General features: G+C 40.7%; 2 protein-coding genes across 6 annotated transcripts in view; one reads left to right on the forward strand and one right to left on the reverse strand.

Annotated features, from left to right (window-relative positions):
* The window catches only part of POLR3A (RNA polymerase III subunit A), a 34,576-nt gene extending 24,773 nt beyond the window's left edge, over nucleotides 1–9,803 (reverse strand). For both annotated transcript variants that reach the window (XM_027880288.1, XM_027880287.1), the window contains exons 1-12: nucleotides 9,717–9,803; nucleotides 8,802–8,937; nucleotides 8,117–8,254; nucleotides 7,413–7,584; nucleotides 6,130–6,284; nucleotides 4,918–5,157; nucleotides 3,845–4,007; nucleotides 3,521–3,657; nucleotides 2,867–2,970; nucleotides 2,033–2,174; nucleotides 1,371–1,511; nucleotides 102–171 (exon numbers count right to left, since the gene is read on the reverse strand). In XM_027880288.1, coding sequence (XP_027736089.1) covers nucleotides 102–171; nucleotides 1,371–1,511; nucleotides 2,033–2,174; nucleotides 2,867–2,970; nucleotides 3,521–3,657; nucleotides 3,845–4,007; nucleotides 4,918–5,157; nucleotides 6,130–6,284; nucleotides 7,413–7,584; nucleotides 8,117–8,254; nucleotides 8,802–8,937; nucleotides 9,717–9,760 — 1,642 coding nt within the window. In that variant the 5' untranslated portion in view covers nucleotides 9,761–9,803. The remainder of the gene's footprint in view (nucleotides 1–101; nucleotides 172–1,370; nucleotides 1,512–2,032; nucleotides 2,175–2,866; nucleotides 2,971–3,520; nucleotides 3,658–3,844; nucleotides 4,008–4,917; nucleotides 5,158–6,129; nucleotides 6,285–7,412; nucleotides 7,585–8,116; nucleotides 8,255–8,801; nucleotides 8,938–9,716) is intronic.
* A 752-nt stretch (nucleotides 9,804–10,555) lies between these two features.
* Nucleotides 10,556–17,965, forward strand: RPS24 (ribosomal protein S24). Of its 4 annotated transcripts, XM_027880289.1 has the most exons (8): nucleotides 10,556–10,624; nucleotides 12,506–12,571; nucleotides 13,144–13,353; nucleotides 13,888–13,998; nucleotides 14,117–14,119; nucleotides 14,844–14,860; nucleotides 16,999–17,034; nucleotides 17,873–17,965. In XM_027880289.1, exons 1-6 carry the CDS (start codon nucleotides 10,622–10,624, stop codon nucleotides 14,847–14,849), a joined length of 399 nt encoding a protein of 132 aa, XP_027736090.1. In that variant the 5' UTR covers nucleotides 10,556–10,621; the 3' UTR covers nucleotides 14,850–14,860; nucleotides 16,999–17,034; nucleotides 17,873–17,965. The 4 variants fall into 4 exon arrangements, with proteins under 4 accessions (XP_027736090.1, XP_027736092.1, XP_027736091.1 ...); XM_027880291.1 differs by lacking the exon at nucleotides 14,844–14,860; XM_027880290.1 differs by lacking the exon at nucleotides 14,117–14,119.
* Nucleotides 17,966–20,926: the final 2,961 nt, after the last annotated feature.

Genomic DNA, 20,926 nt, shown 5'->3' on the forward strand with positions numbered 1-20,926 from the left:
CTTAAGAAAGGAGAAATTTTTTAATTTAGAAAAATTCTGGAAAGAAGGGACATGATTGTTATGGGAAATCACACAGCTCTGAAATAAGCTTATATACATACCTGTGAGAAAATCCTGAATAGCAGCAATAAGAGGTTCTCCATTTCTTGGTGTTACCAAGTTTGCTTTAGTCTATATGATGCAAAAAAACCATTATGCATCTGAGGACACTTATATTCCATTTGATATTCAAAACAAAACTTTACTATTTAAGATATTTATTTTAGCAAAAATGGTCAAAACTTATTCTAAATCTAAATACAGCTTTCTTCAAAAAGATAGAAAAATAAAATAGCAATTTAAGTTCACTGTAGTCCACGCACATCTATTGAAAGTTAAGGAATAGTCTGAGTATAGCTACTAGAAATTACATATTTTGGTTCCAAAGTAGAAATTGCAATAAACTTAGTCTTTTGGTAGGGACAGGGAAGGCAAGACAAGCTAGCTTTGAGAACCTGGGAAGGCAGAAAAGAGGTTACCCTTACTATGGGGAGCTACTGGGATACTGCAAGTTGTGTGGTCCTTACTGATAGGTAACAATCAAGCCAGCCACCTCCACCAGCCCCATGTTGTTATGTTTTACTCAGACTGCTGCTCCAGTTCATCACCCCACCTATGCACCAGTGAACACACCCCCACAAAGACATCCATCATACACCTGGGGGCTGGGGCTTTCCTTTTAAGCTCACGAATCAGTTCACTGAGCCCATACATGCTGCAGCCAACAGTTGTGTGGGTACATCTGAAGCAGCAGTGTCACTTAGTCACCCTATAGGAGCAATGTACTGGAAAATCCTCAGCCTGATGCTACTGACTCTACTTTCACAACACAGATCAAAGCTTGCAACCATCGCATCCCTATTTATCTACCCTCTCTTCTCGACCCTGCCCCAAGAGCCTCCTGCCTTCTCTGGTAAGTTGCCTTCTCCAGCATAAGCCCAGTAGTGCTGCCACACATCCAGCTGGTCTGTCCATCTTAGATTTAACCTCTGGGCTGTCAGACCAGAAAGCAAATATCTGTTGGTAAGAGAGCCACCCTAGTTGGTTAGCAATCCCTAAGGACAGTCAGGCAGAAACATAGTAATGACATCTGCTTACGTAAAAACACTGGATTTTCCATGGATATCAAACCTAAGTCTATTAGGCTACCATTTTGTAACAGTTCTAATTTATTCTAAATTCCCTTTTGCAGAGTTTTCAGGCAGCTTCGAAGTTAAAAATTATCCACACCCAGTAATTTAGATAAAATTTCAGCTTTCACACATAAGTTAAGAAATAAAAGGCTCAGCCAATGTCACTGACAAAATCGAACCCAAACATTATCTACCTACCCCCATTAAAACAAGTGCTTCTGCTTTTGCTTCTTCCGTCTGAGGAAGGTGAAGGTTCATCTCATCTCCATCAAAGTCTGCATTGTATGGTGTGCAGACACATTCATTGAATCTGAATGTCCTATGAGGTTTTACTCTAGCCTGGAAAAAGGGAAAAAAAAAAGTGATGCACAATCAGTGGAACACAGTTGCAAGATGGAAAGCCATGCCCGAGTGCTTCCTTGCAGTCTTTATCTTTTCTTTGCATTACAGGCACGAGTCAAGATTCCTAACTATAGGATTAAACTCAAGCAGCAACTGACAGATATTGTACTCATTATATTATAGAAATGTAGCTAATAATTTTCATTGTGAAAAATTCATACAAAGCACAGGAAGACAACATGCTTTTTAGAGATCACATCAACTCTACAAAAATTAAATGCTCACATAAGAATAGGTATTGAAGTCAATTATGGCTACTGGAGAAGTGTCCAGACAGTTATCCTGGTACACATTAGTTCCCATGCAAAGGCACAGCTGCACTCTACTCATCCTAGTCCCCACAAATCATTTCAGAAAACGCTGTTTATTTGTGCTTATATAAGACAGAAACACCAGCAAAGGTAAACCACCCAATATTCAGGGATGCCCCACCTCTGTGTTAGACCGTGTGCACTTACAATGTGAGCCATGATGCTCAGCTTGTGAAGGGAGGGCTGGCGGTTGAACAGGACTATGTCACCATCTATAAGGTGTCGCTCCACGATATCACCAAATTTCAGCTCCTGGGCCATCTTTTCTCGGTTCCCATATTTCAAAAATCTTAACAGTAACATTTAATAACAGAGTCAGAAGAAATACAAGCAGTAGATGTAAAGACAACCAAAATATAATTGTGTTAATAATGCAAGCTTTTCCATTTAATATTGGAGTATTTGTATTACAATAAGTAGATGACAAAACTGGTGTGGATTGAATCATTAAACATCAGTCCTGCTGCTATTTTAAGTAATGAATGTATTTTGACATCAGTTAACAAAGCTACAGTAATTAGATTAGTAAGAAAAAAGTCAATTTATAAAAACAGAATTTGTTTCAGTTGTATCGGAGAGTATACAAGTTTCATTCATATATTATCCCTTTTTACTACCTATAAACTGACTGCAGATTAGCTCTCATACGAAAACAGGTAGTACAACTTGCCCATAACTGTCCATTTTCATTTACGTATGTACTATGCCCTCTATTTCAACAAGTCTCAGTCACAAAAAATACAAATCTAAATGCAGTTCATTATCATCAGTATCTGCACTTCAGATTAAATGTAACAGATGATTTAGAAATAAATACTACAGTAAACCTGAGGACATAATGACAAGTCTTTTGCTACTGCCCATTATGAAAGATTCTAAAAATAAATTTTAATCCCTTTAGATGTAACTGTTTTCATACAGCATTAAGAACAAGCTGATGAGGAGAAATAAAAAGTGAATCATTACAGAAAAGCCTGATACCTTTTCATTTGGGTGTGCCTTTGCTGTATGAAGTTGGCTCCAGGGTGAACATCAGGACCATTGCAAACAAGTTTCCTCATAAAATTAATATTTGCTTTGTTCACCTGTTGCATAAAGACTTCAATCAGAAACAAACACAACACATTTCAGGATCTCTTATTTTTACTGGTGGTTTTTGCCTTTTCAGATTTTAGGCTCAACTGACAATCTCCTGCCACAGCCTCAAGCTGCTGAAGGGAATTGGCAGGAGGGAATAGATGAGGAAAACATAAGCCAACCATTGAGCACAATATCAGAGTTAAATTAAATTAAAAATCTGGGTGATAAATATAAAAATACCCAACCACTCCTTAGAGGGATACACCAACAAACATATGAAGCTATGTTGGAGTTCAATAAATATGAAGCAAAACTCTTCCTTCTAGATAGGTCACTCCTTACACCACAGGCCGTCTGGGCCCTTGTCATATCCAACACAACAGCCTTTATTTGCCAGCAGCAACAGAACTGGCAAAGCATCACTGAATGACCTTTCAAACATAATGTAATAAATTCACTCCCTTTTATACAAGGGCTAAAGTGAAACAACGCTGAGGTCTGGTTTGGAGAAAGAAGCAGAGGAAGAGTTTTGAGTTTTGGTTCTATACTACTTACCTTTTCAGGAAAGGTTAGTATTTTAGCAACATGAATAGGCACTGCTACTTCATCTATTCTTAAGTTAGGATCAGGAGAAATTACTGTTCTGCCAGAAAAATCCACTCGCTTTCCAGACAGATTGCCTCTAAAACGACCTAAGAAAAAAAACCCTCTTATTAAAAATTATTTTCAAAATGTTATCTGTTAAAACAGCATATTAGAACATCCTTTAAGGTACAGCACTGAAGTGTAATACATCATTGGCAGAGAGACACCTGACAATAGCAAATATTTGCAGTTCAAAAAAAAAAAAAAAAATTAAAACCAACTTTCGAGACATACCTTGCTTTCCCTTAAGCCTCTGAACAAAACCTCTGGTCCATTTCTTAGGTGCCATGTTGAGAGGAATTCCCGAGAGCTCACTATTAATGTACAGGGCACACTGTAGCTGAAGAAAATCCCAGTCTTCCATAATCATCTGTGTTTTGGCTCCTGATATCCTATGCTAAACAAAATAGTCATGCAGTTCAGAAAATAAATATAGCACATATTAAACTAGCAAAGTATCTTTCTGTTATGACTCTTCTTTAGCAAATAAAACTATGACACTTCTATACACTGGAATGAAAAAGGAAAGGTAACTTTATTACAGGATGCATCCTGCTATAGTACAAGGCCAGTCACAGGAGAACCCAAAATAAAATTGACTAACATGGGCTTCGGACAAAACTAGGGATTTGTTTCAATTATATTCTGCCCAACCCACTTAAGCAAATATAATTTACCAGTCAGGAATATCACCAGTAGTTCATAATTTGTCAGTCAGGGAAGAGCTAGTACTCAACCTGTTTTGTTTGCTTGACAAAAGAGCAGCCTTGAAAAGCGTGAAAAGTATTAGTCTGATAAAAGTGCTCTCCTAAACAACTGATAAATTGTCAAATTCACTTCTAGTCTCAATTTGATAACCGTGCTAAATGAAACCTGACTTCTAAAGAACAGATGGTGAAATAAAGAAAGGAAAAAGATGTAGCAAAAAAAGCAAAAGGTCTACAAGGAAAAAAAAACAACACAAAAACAACAACAAAAGAAAAATCAGTAAGTGTAATATTTTCATTGTAAGTGACCACTTGCAAAGTGTCATAGGAGGAAGTGGGGAAAAAAAAATGTTAAGAGACCAGAGCTGAAATGACGAAGTATTTCCCATAAGATTGCCAGCAGATCTTCAGCAGGTCCTAAACTGCAAGCACACAGTCAGCCAGCTCCATCTGAAGCAAGCTTTTCTTCTTTCTTTCAATAAAATCCCCAACAACATAGAAATACAGTAGCAGATTGTAAGCAGTAAACCCATTTGCTGTATTCAATTCTAATCAAATATTTTCGAAGGCAACAGTTTCAGGGCTTGAAGGACAACTCACCTTTTTTATTACATCATTGAGGAAAATGATCTCTGTCAGTTTCATTGTCAAGTCGTCTTCATTGGTGCCCGACTTCAGGTCACTCACCACAGAGGGTCTGATACACAGTGGAGGCACCAAGAGTCGTGTGAGGATCAAATCTGAAGGTTTACCTGCTTCTGGGTTCATTAGAAGTAGAGGAATGTCTTCTGCTGGGATTCTTCTAAAGAGGTTCAATACTACCAAAGGATTCAAGTTTTCCTACAAAATCCATTCGAAAATGGGGAGAAGAAGCCATCATATCAAGTTTCAGAGCTTCCCTCCTCCCTTTATTTACTGATGTTCAAAAAGAAAGTCGTTTTCAAAGCCAAACAGAGAATTATGCAAACAAAACTACGTTTTGGTTTATTTATCCTGAACCAACACTTTTAGCATCTCATATGTTAACTTGCTATATTCTTTCCTCATGTTTTTTTCCTATATACTAGTTTTTACTTGTCATTATATTACTGTTTTTTCTCAAGAGTTAACAGAGGGTATTTCACAGTTAATAAACAAAGCAACTCAATTAGCATCCTACAACAAACTTAGAGTACAATCTATTAGTTTTATTCACAGAAACTCACATAAATTACAGTACTTTCTAGACTCTTTTCCAAAACTTAATTTCTTTCTTCTTAGAATAGATACTACTGTAGGGTAAGAAACTCCAGATATTCACCACTTTTTCTATTCAAAGATGCACCTGGAGATTTTTCCCAGCTTGCAAAGAGCAGGAGGAAACAAAACTGTATTCAATGCAAAGCTTCATGAAACAAAGTTAGTAAATAAAAGTTTCCTCTCTCCTTCTCAGCGTTATGGTCTTCTGAAGAAAAAAAGTATTTGTATATTGGAATTATACAGGAGTTACAGTCAAACTATCTGTATGTGTAAACTTGTTTGTTTTTCTTCTGTGTTTATTCTTCCTTTTCTAGTTTATGGAACCTTAACACACCAAGAACATCCTCATTCTTTACAGGCAGAAAGTGATGTATCAGAACATACCAATAAACTAAATTTCTTATTTTAGCAAAGTTAACATTATTGCAATAGATACAAACATTCTTCATGTGTCTTTTGATATACAGAATTCTTGGACTACCACAAGACTCCAGCTGATACACTGGAAACCCTTAAGGAGTTTTATTTCATGCACAAAAACTAGCAAAAAATTTAAGTTGTAATAAAAGTCACCTGAGCTCTTCCCAGTAAGGGTTCTACTTCTTTGTTATGTTCAATGGCAGTTTCAAAGGACTGCAGAAAAGTAGATACTATTGGATCTACGACTTTCTTGTTTGTCTTGTACTTTTCATGTATTATTTTCAACAAACCACATTTCTTCACAGTTCCTGCAAGCAACAAAACAATACCAGAACTTAAAACAAGTACAGTTCCAAACCTAGTTAAACCTGCTGTAAGCACAAGAACAAAATAAAACGTTAATAGTTTTATTAACCAGCTTCCTGAACTCACAAAATATGATGACAGCCAAGTCATACTTGCTTGTATGGATGGCTTAGTGTGTCTACATCATGATGCTGCATCTGAACCTGAAAGCAGGTGGTTTAGTCCACACTTTTTAATTCAGCTTTATCTCATCCACAGTAGGTATTTTTTTAAAATAGAAGTTCCAACACTAAAAAACAGGACTAAGATGTTCCATTTATGTATCATCCCAGTATCTTCTGAAGTAATTTTGGAAGTGAATTATCAAAAAAGTCTAATAAATACTTGCACGTCATGCAGGTAACATTACTCCTGAAACTTTCACAAACTAGAACAAATGCTCATTTTTTTTTACTGAAGTATTCCAACTTAACACATAATTTTGTAAATGCCTACTGTTTATGCCCCCTAGATGTACTTACGATGAAGTAACTCTCCATTTATTGAGGTTGTTGATCATTACAACAAACAACCCACAATTTTCATGAGTTAAAAGTGTGAAGTTCTAAGTTACGGATTAACTATCTACTATGAATCTGTAACACTTCAAGTCCTTAAACAGCAGTAACATGTGATCAGTATAGACGAAAAAAAACAAGATGTGTTTTGAAAATCACTGTGAAATCTTATGATGATACTCTGCCCTGAAGAAGAAATAATCTTAAGAACGACAATTTAATACAATGATGAAAAATTACGTTTACTCAAAGTCTACCCATGTATTTATGTTCAGGTATTAATCACTGCCAACAGTTCCCAGTATTTTTAAAAACACATTAAGTATCAACTATTACTTACTCCCATGAAACAATACAAGCAACTAGGAGAATGTCTATATCTACACAAATGAGACGTGATCAAGCATGTGCCTGGCACTAGACATAGAACTACCTGTTTCTTAACAAAGGCAGAGAGAACACCCACTAGCAGTGCAACGAACAAGCACATTCAGGATTTGGATCCTATCACAGCTGTCGAGGTAAAAATCATCACAGTAGACAACTTCACCAACTGCTAATGCCAACACTCACCATTAAAGGCCCCACAGTAAGGACAAGTGTTTTTCTTTCGGCACTTCTCAGACACTTTCTTTTTTAGCCCTCTCTTCTGAAGGTATGTAAGGCCAGGTCGCTTTAGGTAATCCAAAAACTGTTTTCTTTCTTCCACTGACAGCATGATACGGCAACAGGTTTTGCAGATCATCTTAAATGTAAACACATAGAAACAGAGTTGTCGAACATTGAGATGTAACCTCTTTATCTATAGCTTAAGGTCTTCAACAGAATGCAGTTTTTTTAATGAGATACTACCTTCTGTCTTATTGAAAGACCAATTCAAACACTGAAAGATACATTAAAAAGCCCAGGAGAAAAAGAAGTTACAGTAAATGAGGCAAACCCTTATCTAAGCTCTGCAGGACCTTAAAAAACCATATATAGCAAACAGAGCTTTGATGTACCAGGATGTCCTTAAAGGCAACTTATGGCACATATTTAATTGAAATGACAGAAAAACAATGAATTAAATTTATCATTCTGAAGTTGCATAAACAAAATGGATGTATTTACATCACTAAGACTGTATTTAAATACATTTATTTTGCAAAAGAAAACATAAAGATAAATTAATAACGCAACCTTATTTTGGCCTTCTCAATTAACTTTCAGTCATCATCTTGCCTGAATTTTTCCTTTCTCAAGACTAAAAACTGACAACAAATCATAATCATGTTTACCTGTAAGATGCCTATCACAGCTTTGAAGTATCCAACATGAAAACATGGCAGCTCTAAGTCAATGTACCCATAATGTCCTAAACAATCAGCCAGACTTTTTCCACAGGTTTCACAGGGACGGTCTTTTTCACTGGTTCCCTTTGGGAGAAAAAGAACGCACATGTAAAGAAAGACAAATTTGCTGTTATTGACTGAATAGACACAAAATACAAGAGCTTTTAAGCTAGTCAGGTATCCTAACAGCAGACTCCCTCCTTTTTCCCAGCATCAGAAGCATGACAGTAGCATTATATTCACTCCGACCCTTAAGAAAAATGGTTTTTTATGCACAGCCCCTACTGACACCAATGACATGGACTTAAACAGCTCTTGGAAGTGATCCACAGCCCATTAATTTACATTATGGCATTTTGTTCCTGTTGATATGGCATGATGTTGACACATGTCTCTAGGTCTCCCAACAACTTGGCAGAAAGAATTTACCTCCTGCCTCAAAAGAATGCATTCCTGAACCCCCCAAAAGCATGAATAAAGTAGTTGCCTCTGCAGGTAACAGTTTATGAAATTCAAGTAAAGACTCATTTTTGTGTTTTTTGGATAAGTGGTACATTTCAGTGACCCCAGCTTTTTTTAACCACTTCAGTAGTTCCACAGAAAGAGTCTGGGAAAAACAAATGGTTCTCACCATGCGATGGTCCAGCACCCCATACTGCAGTGGAGAGTGATGGTTGTCCTGACTATACAAGTTTTTGCTGACCACTTGAATGTGAGCTTGTTGTCGCATCTCTTCTGGAGATTTCATGCCAAAGCAGATGTGGCTTCTAGAATGGAAAATTCCATATGTATGTATGGGCACACAGACGTATGCAGAAACACTTCCAGTGACAAGCCCACACAGCCCTAAGCGTCACAGAATCAATTAATTTGGAAAAGAGCCCTCAGGTCATCGAGTCCAATCTATGACTGAACACCATCATGTCAGCTAAACCATGGCACTCAGTGCTACTTCCAATCTGTCTAATCACTCTTTCGGTGAAGAAATTCCTCCTGGTGTCCAACTTAAACCTCTCCTGGTACAGCTTGAGACTGTGTCTTCTTGTCCTATCCGTCCTTGCCTGGGAGAAGAGACCGACCCGCACCTGGCTACACCCTCCTTTCAGGTAGTTGTAATTAGGTGCCTCCTGAGCCTCCTTTTCTCCAGGCTAAACACGGCCAGCTTCCTCTGCCGCTCCTTACAGGAGTTGTGCTCCAGACCCTTCCCAGCCCCGCTGCCCTTCTCCGGACCCGAAAGTACCCTAAAGTAATGCAAAGGTGGTTAAATGGATGCACAGTAGTGCTGAAGTAGGATCTTTTCAGGTAACTGTAAAGAACAAAGCGGCTTTGCGGTGAGTTGGTGGTTTATATTCCTGCGCAGCCCCAGCACCTGGGCACAGGCACAGCCCAGCCGGTGCCAGCGCTTCACCAGGCGGAGCCGCCGCGCCATCAGACTCCCCCCGCTCCCCGCACCGAACCTCTCCCCAGCTCAAGTGGTTCCGCCCTGCCCTGGGAATCCTGCAGCTCCCCTTCCCAGCCCCCGGAGCGCCGCACGGGCCCCACTCACATTTTCTTGGCCACATCGGTCTCCCTGAACTGCTCCTTCACCATCGCGGCGGCCGCACCGGGTCCCGCCGGGCCCGCCTGCCTGCACTCGCCGCCAAGGCCGCGCGGGGCGGCCTCCGCGCGCAGCGCCCCCTGGCGGCCCCCGCCGAGCTCGGGGCTCCGGGAGCGTGGGTGGGCCGGGTCGGGAGCGATCACAGCGGGGACACCGGGACACCCCTGGCACACGGCACGGGGCTATGTCCAGCCTTGGACATCTCCAGTGAGCGACACTCCACACCCTCGCTGGGTGATCTGTTCCAGTGCACGGTCACTGCACAGTAAAGAAGCTGTTCCTCGTGCTGAGGTGGCACTCCCTGTGCAGCACTCTCTGCCCGTTGCTTCCAGTCCTATCGCTCAGCACTACCAACAAGAGCCTGGTCCATTCTCTGACACCCCCCCTTCGAATATTTATACATATGGACGAGGTCCCCTCTCAGTCGCCTCTTCTCGAGGCTGAACAGATCCAGTTCCCTCAGCCTTCAACAACTCCACAGCCACGCTCAGTCCGTGGTTCTGGCTCAGCCCGTGACTTTGAGCGTGGGGTCCCGGCAGCAGCCCCAGCACAGGCTGCACAGAGGAGGAGCTAGACCCGCGGCAGCGCCAGCTCAAACGGGAGAACTAAACTGAACTAGGCTGAGCCGAGCCGAGCCGAGCCGAGCCCATCCCGCCGCTCCTTCGCGACGCAACCCCGCTCCACCCCGGGAGCCATCAGGCACACAGAGAGACTCCTACTCCAACCAGGCTCTACAGAAGTCACCGCCACACATAGCCCCACCCAGCCGGAAGGCCCCCGCGCCGCCTTATGACTGCCCGGGGGGCGGTGCCAGCCCTTTTTCCGCCGCCGCTGCCTCCGCCGCCGCCGCCGCCATGGTGAGTGCGCGGCCCGTCCCCGCCATCCGCCCCGCGCCGCCGCCATCCCGGCCCCGCCGCGCCCCTGCCCCGCCGGGACCCGCCGCGCTGGCCCGCCCGCACCCGCCCGCCCTGCGATGGCGCGCACCGGGCCGGCGCTGCGGTGGCCGGACCGCCCTGTGTACTGCCCGCCAGTAGCGGTGGGGCGCGGGCCGGGCCGGGTGCGGCCACGGGCTCTGATAGCGCGGTAACGCGGGGCTCCTCAGGTGCTATTGTGGGGTTATCGTGGGTTATAGCCATGTGTTTGTCACGGCTGCTGTGTCTGGAGGCGTTACGGGAACAGGCTTGTGCGGGGTTTTTTTTAGAGAAATTTGCGCGTTGTGTTAGGAAGAGCATGGGCGGTCGGTCGAGGGAGGTGATCCTGCTCCTCTGCACAGCCCTGGGGAGGTCACCTCTGGAGTGCTGTGTCCGGATCTGGGCTCTCGAGTTCAAAAGAGATATGGTGCTCTTGCAGCAGATCCAGTGGAGGGCAAGAAAGAAGGTTTTGGAGCATTTCTTGTATGAGAACAGACTAAGGGAACTGGGCCATCTCAACCTCGAGAAGAGACGGGTTAGAAGTCACCTCGTCAATGTCTGTCAGTATCAGAAGTGAGGGTGCAAAGAGAATGGACCAGGCTCTGCTCAGTGATGCTGAGCAATAGGACGAGGCAATGGGCAGAAACTGCGGCATAGACAGTTACACCTGGACATGAGAGAAAACTTATTTACTGTGTGAGCAACTGGAACAGATTGCCCTGAGGAGGTGTGGGTTCTTCCTCACAGGAGATCTTCAAGAACTGTCTGGACACAACCCTGTGCTATGTGCTCTGGGATGACCCTTCTTGAGCAGAGCCAGATGGCTCACGGTAGTCCCCTCCCTGCCTCAAGCCTTCTATAACATTTAAGAAGCTCTAGAAGCCTGAAAGCTGAAGGGGCTCATGTGTGTCTTCAGCAACAATAACTGGGTGGCTGTGGAGCCAACCAAGTGTTGATAATGACAGCCAAGGATTGCTGTGGTTGGGGAAAGGGGCCATGGGGAGGTGGGGCAGCACTTTTCCAGGAAGAGGTATTCTTATTCTGGCTCCTTGAGATGAGCACAGCACAGTGCAGGTGAAGGAATGAGGCTAAGAAGTGGACATGGACTGTTGGTGGGCATCAGAGTCCTCCCACCTATTTCCGGAAAGGTCCAGAAGAATAGACTGTACAGGATAACTAAGTGGCATAGAAAGGAAGAAACTTACCTGGAAAAGGTACCCCTAGGAAGCTGGGATTGATGCTGGAGCCAGGATTGGTGATCCCTTTCTCCCATTCTCTTCTTTCTCTCTCTTGCCTTTCAGCATATCCCTTTATACAAAATCCAGTGCTGTGTCTTGTCAGTGGGAGTTCAAGATCTAGCATACCCATTTCTATGCCAAGCGTGTAATTTGCTAATAAAACTTTGTAAGCTTTTTGGACCCTCTGACCTTTGTCCTACCTGTCAGCCACAAGCATCTAGGAGTCTTGGGTGCTCCCTTCCCCTTAAGGGTGGGACACCACAGAGGTGGTAATATTTGAGCTTCCTAAGGAAACTTCTGTTACATTGTTACAATTCTTGGTCTGTAATGCATGTGTTTCACTAAAAGCTACTTCACCTTCTCGGAATGGTGAAAGTGTGTATGTTGCTGTGATGTTTGAAAACTGGGGATGAATTTGTCAGTTTTTCAGTGTCCTTACAGGTGTTTTCTGTAGCCCAGGACCAGTCCGCTTAGATCACGAGTTCACTATCAGTGTCTGAGGCTCCTGACTGTTGCTGTAGTGTGCATTATTTACTCATTTATTAAATTTCAGTTGCATGTGTAGCTATTGTTTTGTTTTCTCTTGCAGAATGACACAGTGACCATCAGAACCAGGAAGTTCATGACAAACAGGCTGCTGCAGCGCAAGCAGATGGTAAAAGAATACAGAAATTTGCCTTTAATTATTTGTCTGTTGGCTCAGGGCTGCACGTGGTTTTTAGCCACTGTCAGTACGGGACCCTTGAAATCTCCAGAGTTCTTATTGTAAAAGCTTATGGCTTTATATGTGTTGATGTTTGCTGAAGGTAAATACTTATGGTGAGGTAGCAAATTGTTCTGTCATTGGCAGTTGCACCAGGGGAGGTTTAGATTGGATACTAGGGAAAAATTCCACACCAAAAGGATTATTAGGTATTGGAACAGGCTGCCCAGGAAAGGGGTTAAGTCATCATCCCTTGAGATATTAAAAAGACATGTAGATTTGGCATTGGAGGACATGGCTTACTACTATTGACAGACCTGACAGTGTTGGATTGAATGATTTTTAAGGTGATTTCCAATCTGAATGACTGTGAAGCAGGAAACTTTTGATTCCTTTTATATCAAATAATACTTTGTGCTGCTAAGGTGGGTTAGTTTAAGTGTTAAGTTCACAGTGGGACTGTAGCACTTGGCTATTGCACTGGGTATTGACCTCTTATACAACTTGTCAAAATTCTTTCTCAGGTGATTGATGTGCTTCATCCTGGGAAGGCCACAGTCCCCAAAACAGAAATCAGGGAAAAGCTGGCAAAAATGTACAAGACAACCCCTGATGTAATTTTCGTCTTTGGCTTCAGAACTCACTTTGGTGGTGGCAAGACAACTGGTTTTGGCATGATCTACGATTCCTTGGACTATGCAAAGAAAAATGAACCAAAGCATAGGCTTGCCAGGGTACGTTGTCTTCTGGTATCTTGGAAGCAGTTGGGACAGGTTGAAAGTGTTTATTCAGTACTTGCATGTGTAAAACCTCAAGTGTTGTCGAAGTACTGTTGGTGTACTCAGTCATACGAGACAAAATTCAGCACCCTTGTAGCAAGCGTGGGTAGAGCCCCTCTCAAATCTTTGTTTGAGAAGCCTAGCCATGAATGAAAATGAGACAAAATAACACAGGTTAGCTTCTGCACTTCCAAAAGAGGCTAAGAGTTTCTTACTCTACATTACAGGGGAATTGGGAAGGCAATACCTCTTACCAGAGATGTTTAGCGGTAATAGATAACAAATCACTTTTAATGGTTTGGAAGAAGCATAAGAGATGGGGCTGATCCATATTCTACCTAAGCGTGTTGAATCATTTATTAGTTAATGAACTTGATGTTTAGTTAATATTTCAAATTTAAACTGTATTTGAAGAGTTCAGAAGTAATACAAATTAAATTGAGAATAACAGCAAAACAATGTTAAATGCAATTTTAACTTCCTTAATAGCATGGCCTGTATGAAAAGAAGAAGACTTCCAGGAAGCAGCGAAAGGAGCGTAAGAACAGAATGAAGAAAGTCCGGGGCACAGCCAAGGCAAATGTTGGTGCTGGCAAGAAGGTAGGATGAGAATATGTTTAAACTAGAGTGAGCATTTGCCTTTGAAATGTTGATTAGATGCTTCAACAGAATAACAATTTTTTTCTTTCATTTTTTCACCTGTTCTACTGGATAACAGAAGGTAATCTGTGTGTTGTATAGCTTGTCATCAGCTCAGTAGCTTAGTTTTGCTCCTCACTGCTGCAAGCTTAGCTGATACAACATGAAAGAATGCTTCTTAAATTACTGTTTCCTATGTGTCACTTGAACTAAAGTTACACTTTCATAAATCTAACAGTATTGCTCTAATCACATAAATCAGTCTTGCAATACACACATTAGATAATCTTAACACTTGTTACTTAGACTGCCTAAATACCTAATGCTTACTCCACCAAGTTACTGTTACTTATGGTGTTATTTATCAAGGTGAGTTTGTTAAGGATATTGTAGGCAATAATAACAGAGTGTAAATAGAAATAAGTAGAATGCCTATTTTATCCTGGGTTTAAGTGACTGATTCCCAAGATAGTGGAGTCTTCCTCTGGTGGGAGCTTCCTGGGCTGAGGCTGGAACCTGATACAAGCAGCTAGGAGGGAGTCAGAGTTCCTCTGTCATGAAACAAAACCACAACTGAGGAATAGACTGGGTGGGAAGCCAGTCATCTTCGTTTGTGCTGTTTTGTCCTTTGACCAATGCAGAATAAGCTGTGCAGCCAAGTGGGTTTTCTTCAGATGTTTTAATAAGGGGAGAGAGAGTAGTGGGTTTTGATGCTTAGTTCTTTAGCTGCAAAAATGCCTTGACATGTTGTACTTTAGTAATCTTCACTTTTGCTTTTTTTCAACTTTCTTGGATTTCATCATCAGAAATGAAGTATCTACAGGTACTGGAAATGAGCATGGATGTGGTGACTGAATTATACATCACTGACATGTGTCCATCCTTTCAGTTAAAGCACTGTACTGCCTTGCATGCGTGTTTGATTTAAACTTAAATCTGTCCTTCGAGGGCTGAATAATAACATAATGAACTTTATTCTGTGTGAATTAGAAATAAAATTTGACCAGTAGCAAACAAGACTTTTGAAACCAGTGAATCAGCTTTAAAATAAGGAACTCGGTGAGAAGAGATCCAGGAAGCTTAATACTCTAATTGGAGGCATTGGTTCAGAACACTCCAGGATCTGATTCAAAGTAGTACAGTGCAATTGCATGTGTAACTTGACTGTTGTGTGTAAGTAGCTGTGTACATGAAAGCTGAGTCACATCACACCTTAGTGCATTTGAGATGGTGTTTGAAAATTAAAAAGGCACAGTTGTCAGCCTTAAGCTGTATTTAACTATTGCCCTACAGTATTCCAAGCTAAGACACAAATTCAAGTGAAATTGGATATTTCAGTGAAATAACATTTTTTAGTTAGCGTAGAAGTCAAATTCTTGTTATCACTGGATGGAAGTGAACCAGTGTTACTGGCAATTACTAAATGAGGGAACTAGTCTACTAGATAGGTCTTGAGCCTTCTTTCTTTCTGCTTTAATGCTGTTTTAACCATGAAGTCCTACAATTGTTTATGGCACCAAAATAGCATTTGGTGTAGTAGTAACACTTAATATACACCCTTTTGTCAATGGCAAGGGAGTAATTGAGTGTTGTACCGATCCCAGTGGTATGGATGAACTACTTCCCATCAAGACTTTAGCACCTGTTGTTGAGAGTTAATGCAAAATGGTTAAATTACTGTCACTTGAATTACTCAAGCTGTCCAGGTCAGAGAAATCCTCTTAAAGCATATCAACACTTCACGAATTTAAGGCCAGGATCATGTTCTGTGGTAATTATGTAGGAGATGTGACTTACATATCAAGTTCTTCCCAAACCAGCATGCAATATTAGTAGTAGGTGAACTGTGGTTTTGATTAGCATTTTGATATCTTTCTAAATTATCTTTAAGTTGATAAGTATGCATGGTTTAGATGTTACTTGTTTACTACCTTTGTTAATCTTTGTGTCCTCACTTAGGATAAATTATTTTGCGTGCTTTCTGGAAAACTTGCTTGAGAAGAGTTCTGTGCTGCTTTACAGAAAAATGTGAAATACACTGGTGTCTTTAAAATTTATCTTAAAAAATGCGTGTTTAAAAGATAATTATGTGGTTCATCATCCTTTATCACAGCTATGCAGAGGAATTTTTAATAGGAGTCCTGGAGTATGTTTTTGAGTCCACCTATACAGTCTGTGAGAACTATTTATCTCAGAAATATGTAGGCACTTGATTCTGAAAAATCTTCAGGCAAGTGTATATTCTAAAAGTTATGTACCATCTAGTCATGCAAATTACTGAAATGGTGAATCATACTTGAATAATTTTTTTTTAATTTCAGGTCATATGTAACTGTGCCAATGACTGATTGTTTTCTTTGGTGCTTCCTTCTCACTCCATTAGAATTCCCATTCTGTTTTCCCTGCAGTTTCAAGAGAAGTATTTTAAAGTGCTGTGTGCTATTTAATGTAACTGTAGCTCTAGACTTTGCTGAGCTCGCTAAAAATTTGCAACAAGTATATGTGGATGTCCTTCACCTAGTCTTCGCTTTCAGTGCAGTGACCCATATACCGTGCAACACTGAAATGCTAAAAAAGCCAACCACCCTCCCTTTTAATGTCACAGCTGTACCTGTGACACATGAGGCCTTTCTGAAAAAAAAAGCTATCAAACAGAAGTGTGGATGGATAGGCACTTTAAGCCATTGTAGCCTGTAGGTATAATTGAACATGGAGTTGTGTTCTGAATATTAGTTAAGCTCTTAACAACTATTGTCCCCTTTTGAGTTTGAGACAATGTGTGAAAAAATTTAAGTCTTCAGTCTCTACTGTAGTCAAAATTTTGAAGTCGCACATTTCGATGTGGTTATTGAAAAAAGCATATTGCAAGTGTCAGTAAAACTCCTCAAAGCTCCATCTTCTACAGTAGTAGAACTTAAATAAAAATATTCTTATTGTTAATTACTACTTTCTTTTTTTCAGTAATTGAACATTCCTCAGATGGAAAATGGATCGCAGGTATGACTTGAGAACACTTCGTAAGGGTAGACATTCAGCAGTCCAGTCATTATGATGTCGTAGGTCTAACATTGATTTATGTGAAGACCGTGGTACTTGTGCAGACACAGAACCAAATGCAAAAGTTTTAAGACTAGGAAAGAATATTTACAAATCAATTCTGCAAATTACTACTGTCAATTACTACTGAATTATGTGAAATACCTTCACTTACATGAAATACCTCATTAGTGTAAAGGCTGAAATAATAAATTGGGCAGTTCACATTTACTGTTCCTAAAGCTGCTGATCATTCAGTCTAACTGTAAACAAGGCTTACATTTTTCACTTGTAGGTATGCTAAAGAGAGGATGGTAGACCTTGGTTTCTATTGTCTTAAATAGATTAAAGTAGTATGATGACTATTTTCAGAAGAGTTTTCTGTTGTTTTCTTACACTTATTTCAATTAAATTCCTTATAAAAAAAGGTGATACTCTTACAGATAAGTCCTTGTGTTGTTGCTGCAGAAACCTAAGTGCTGTGTTCAGTAAGTGTTCCAGAAAAAAGTGGTTTTATTACAAATGATCTGTCTGGGAGATGATATAGCATGTATAGTGTCTTAAACAGAAAGCTGTCAAAGCACTTGTAGCTTGTTGAGTTTTTCTACAGAAATGCTGTAATTTAGGCTCTCATTTATTCCCATGACAGTGCTGTGAAATTCTGAACCTTAAGCTCTTGAAAGGAGAGCAGTGTGGTTCACCTGACTTGTTTGGGAACCAGAGTTTCAGGCTTTATAAATGTAAAAGTGTAAAAATTGTTTAAATTTTGTATTAGTAATATTTTTTTTTTCCTTTACAGTCTGCATCCTTCTATGAAGATGTACAGAAGGAATTATTCTGGAAAGTAGAACCTGTTCATCTGACTTTAACATCAAATAAACTGTCAATAAAATGCTGATTTGTCCTATAGTTTTAATTTGAAAGCTACTGTTTGTAAAGTTTGAGAAACTGAGCATAGGTGCACTGTTTGCACTGTATTAAAATCTTCATAATTAAACACCTCTTGTTTTGAGTACCAATTTGAAATGCTTTCTACAGGTAGAAATACGAACTAATTCCAAGCAGGTAGTTATTTCATGGAGATAGACAGGCTTTTGTCATCTGTTAAAACTGGTTTGGAAAGTCTTTTTAAGATGTTCTTGTTTGACTGCCTGATGTGTACAGACCTGTAGAATACAGCGTTAGGGAGAACAGAACATGTACACAGAGATATTCAGAGCTGCTTACTTCCACAGTTAAGATTTTAAGTAGGGAAGGAGTTGGGCATAATTTGTCTTTCGTTCCCAAGTTGTCAGGACAGGCCCTGGGGTCTGTCTTCAGCTCTCTGTAGTACACCCCTAATTTTTCATCTGGTAGTGTTAAAGCAACCATATAAGATAAAAGCAGGGGCATTCTGGTGCGGATGTTTTGAGGAGCAAGCAAAATACAAGTTTTATACTCTAAATAGGACTGAAACAGACAGCAGCTGTAGCAGCTGTGCTGATTAGGGTTCTGACTTATCTAAAGTACAGTATTTTTGAATTGTACTACCATTGTACTTAGGCAGCACATTGTAATGCAGGAAAGGCATTTTTTACTATTGGGGAAACCAGCACTACCATAGTTAAGAGTTGTTAAAGTGGTTTAAGGGGATACTGTGCAAGATCTGCTAAGTATAGATGAAGCGCTTAATACCTTCAGCCTGAGTTTTGACCTACTGAGGTTGCTGTTGTCTGTATTCAGCAGCATCACACTGTTAGCTGAACCATAAATGCTCTACCTCATGCTGTAGTTTTTTTGCCTTTATTGATGTTAGCAACTGGGAGTAGTAGGCACTTGGTCTGGTGAAAGGGCACTGGTTTCTTAAAACCACAGATGAACTAGTGATAGTAGACTAAGGGGGTGGCGAAACATGCTGGTCAATTCCATAATGGATTTGATTCTGAGATCCTATGGACGTTAACACACTTGTCAGGCAGGGCTTCAAAGATACATACCCATTGGATGTTCTTCCTAAAGGTATGTTCTGAATGTATGTCCAGTGCAAGTAGCTCAGAGTGCAGCAGCAATGGGAGCTGCAAGATGAGCTCTTGGTGGGAACCTGAGATGAGAGGTCGTGAACTGCCAAACCTTTGAGTAATGATGGGCACAAAGACACAGAGATGGAGGGCACCAGGAGCCGAGGAGTCACATGCTTAGACTCTGAAGGGGTAAAAGCCCAGGAGTTCATTAGCTTGGGGTCACTCCTCAGGGGTACCGTTTGGAGCTCTTTGTATGTTACTGTGCCATGAATAAATGGCTTTATATAATGAGACTCTGGGAAGTCTGGGGTCGAACTGGTAAGGAAACCTGGTCTGACAGTGTGTGGGGGCCACCTGCTGTGCAGGGGCTGCCTGCTGGTGCCGCAGCGAAAGTCTCTGGTGGTGTGAGTATTACTGCAAGAGAGTCTCGTGGATGGTCAGACTGGAAAGTACTCTTAACAGAAGAATTGCTAGAGGGGTATTAAAAGTGGGATGTGGGTACTTTGATACACTATGTGCACTGTACTTGAGTTTCTTGAGTTGGTGAGTAAATTTCAGATATCTGAAAATACTGTGAGGGATATGGAGCAAATCTTATGATCATGAGTCTTAGAATCTAAACCTATTTCAAGGGTAAACCCTTTACATATATGAAAGGAAAGAAGAGTCATGGTATTTAATGTAATTGAACAATCACTAGAGGGTGGTGTGAACACAGGAATACTAATAAAAGGAAGACTTATATAACAATTTTTCCTAGAATAGGTTGAAAGGAGGTCAAATCACCTGCCAAAGATCTCAGCTCCTTTGAAAACATGCATTAAAAATAATTGTTGAGAAGCTGAGGCCTTAAGCCATGTTCTTGCTTCACTCTTGTTTTCAATTCAATGGAAACCATCAGTTTTGGTGAAGATCATACAGTTAGTGTTTTCCAAATGTTTACTACTTGAAAGCTGTAGAGTGCTGGCACAAATTTTAGTTGGTCTTTTCAAAAGCCTCATCTTGGTTTTGTGCAATCAACAAAGGTTCTCTAAATAAGTGCTGTCACAGGGGTATGTGTCTTGCGTAGACTTGGTGTTCTGAGATTACATAGTAAACAGTACTATGGTGTCTGTCCTGAGGTGTCTACCTCTAGAAGCAGAAATTACTTCTGGAGTTGGAGTATTTAAGGTTCTCTTCTTCGGTTTTGCAATGTCTTACATTCTACTTACTACAGATTTTTGTGGTACAGTAACTTGCCAAAGGAGATGGACTGAAATAGATATTGCTTGGTGCTTTAAGTTGGTATTTGATGCCCTATTTTGATTGAAGATTGACAGCAAAAAAACAGGTAGTGAATCCATAAAACAATTGACTCCTGTTGGATGGTTAGGTTATAACCACATATTTATAAGCTGTACTCTGGTCTTGCAGTATGAACCATTAAGCACAAAAAAATGGGGAAGGGGTCAAAATGGTATAGATCTAGAGCTAATTGAAGAGATCAGCCTGTTGGTGTTTTTCCATTATTCTGCAATATTCTGTGTTGATGTAGCTATCTTTTCCCTATCATTCTCCTTGGAAAAGAGCAATCAAATGAAATCTTCGTGCTTCAGGGGTTGGGAGTTGTGAGCAGCTCTTCATGTGAGTTTCTGTTCTGCCAACATTTTGTCCATATGCACTCCAGTTTAAGCTATGTGTAGCAGGTGTTCTGTAATTCAAAGGTTTAATGCACACGCTGTGCTGTGAAGACTCTGGGTTAATCCCTTTTCCTGTGGGAGGTGAAAAAATTAAGTGGAACTGGAATCTGCACTTCTTTCCCTACTGTGTGCTGAAGGAACCCTTTTATTTTCTGCCCATCTTGGCACATCCCA

The sequence above is a fragment of the Empidonax traillii genome, unplaced genomic scaffold (genome assembly GCF_003031625.1).
Source record: "Empidonax traillii isolate 1590-97213 ecotype Southwest subspecies unplaced genomic scaffold, ASM303162v1 scaffold67:size1865537, whole genome shotgun sequence".
Lineage (NCBI taxonomy): Eukaryota > Metazoa > Chordata > Aves > Passeriformes > Tyrannidae > Empidonax > Empidonax traillii.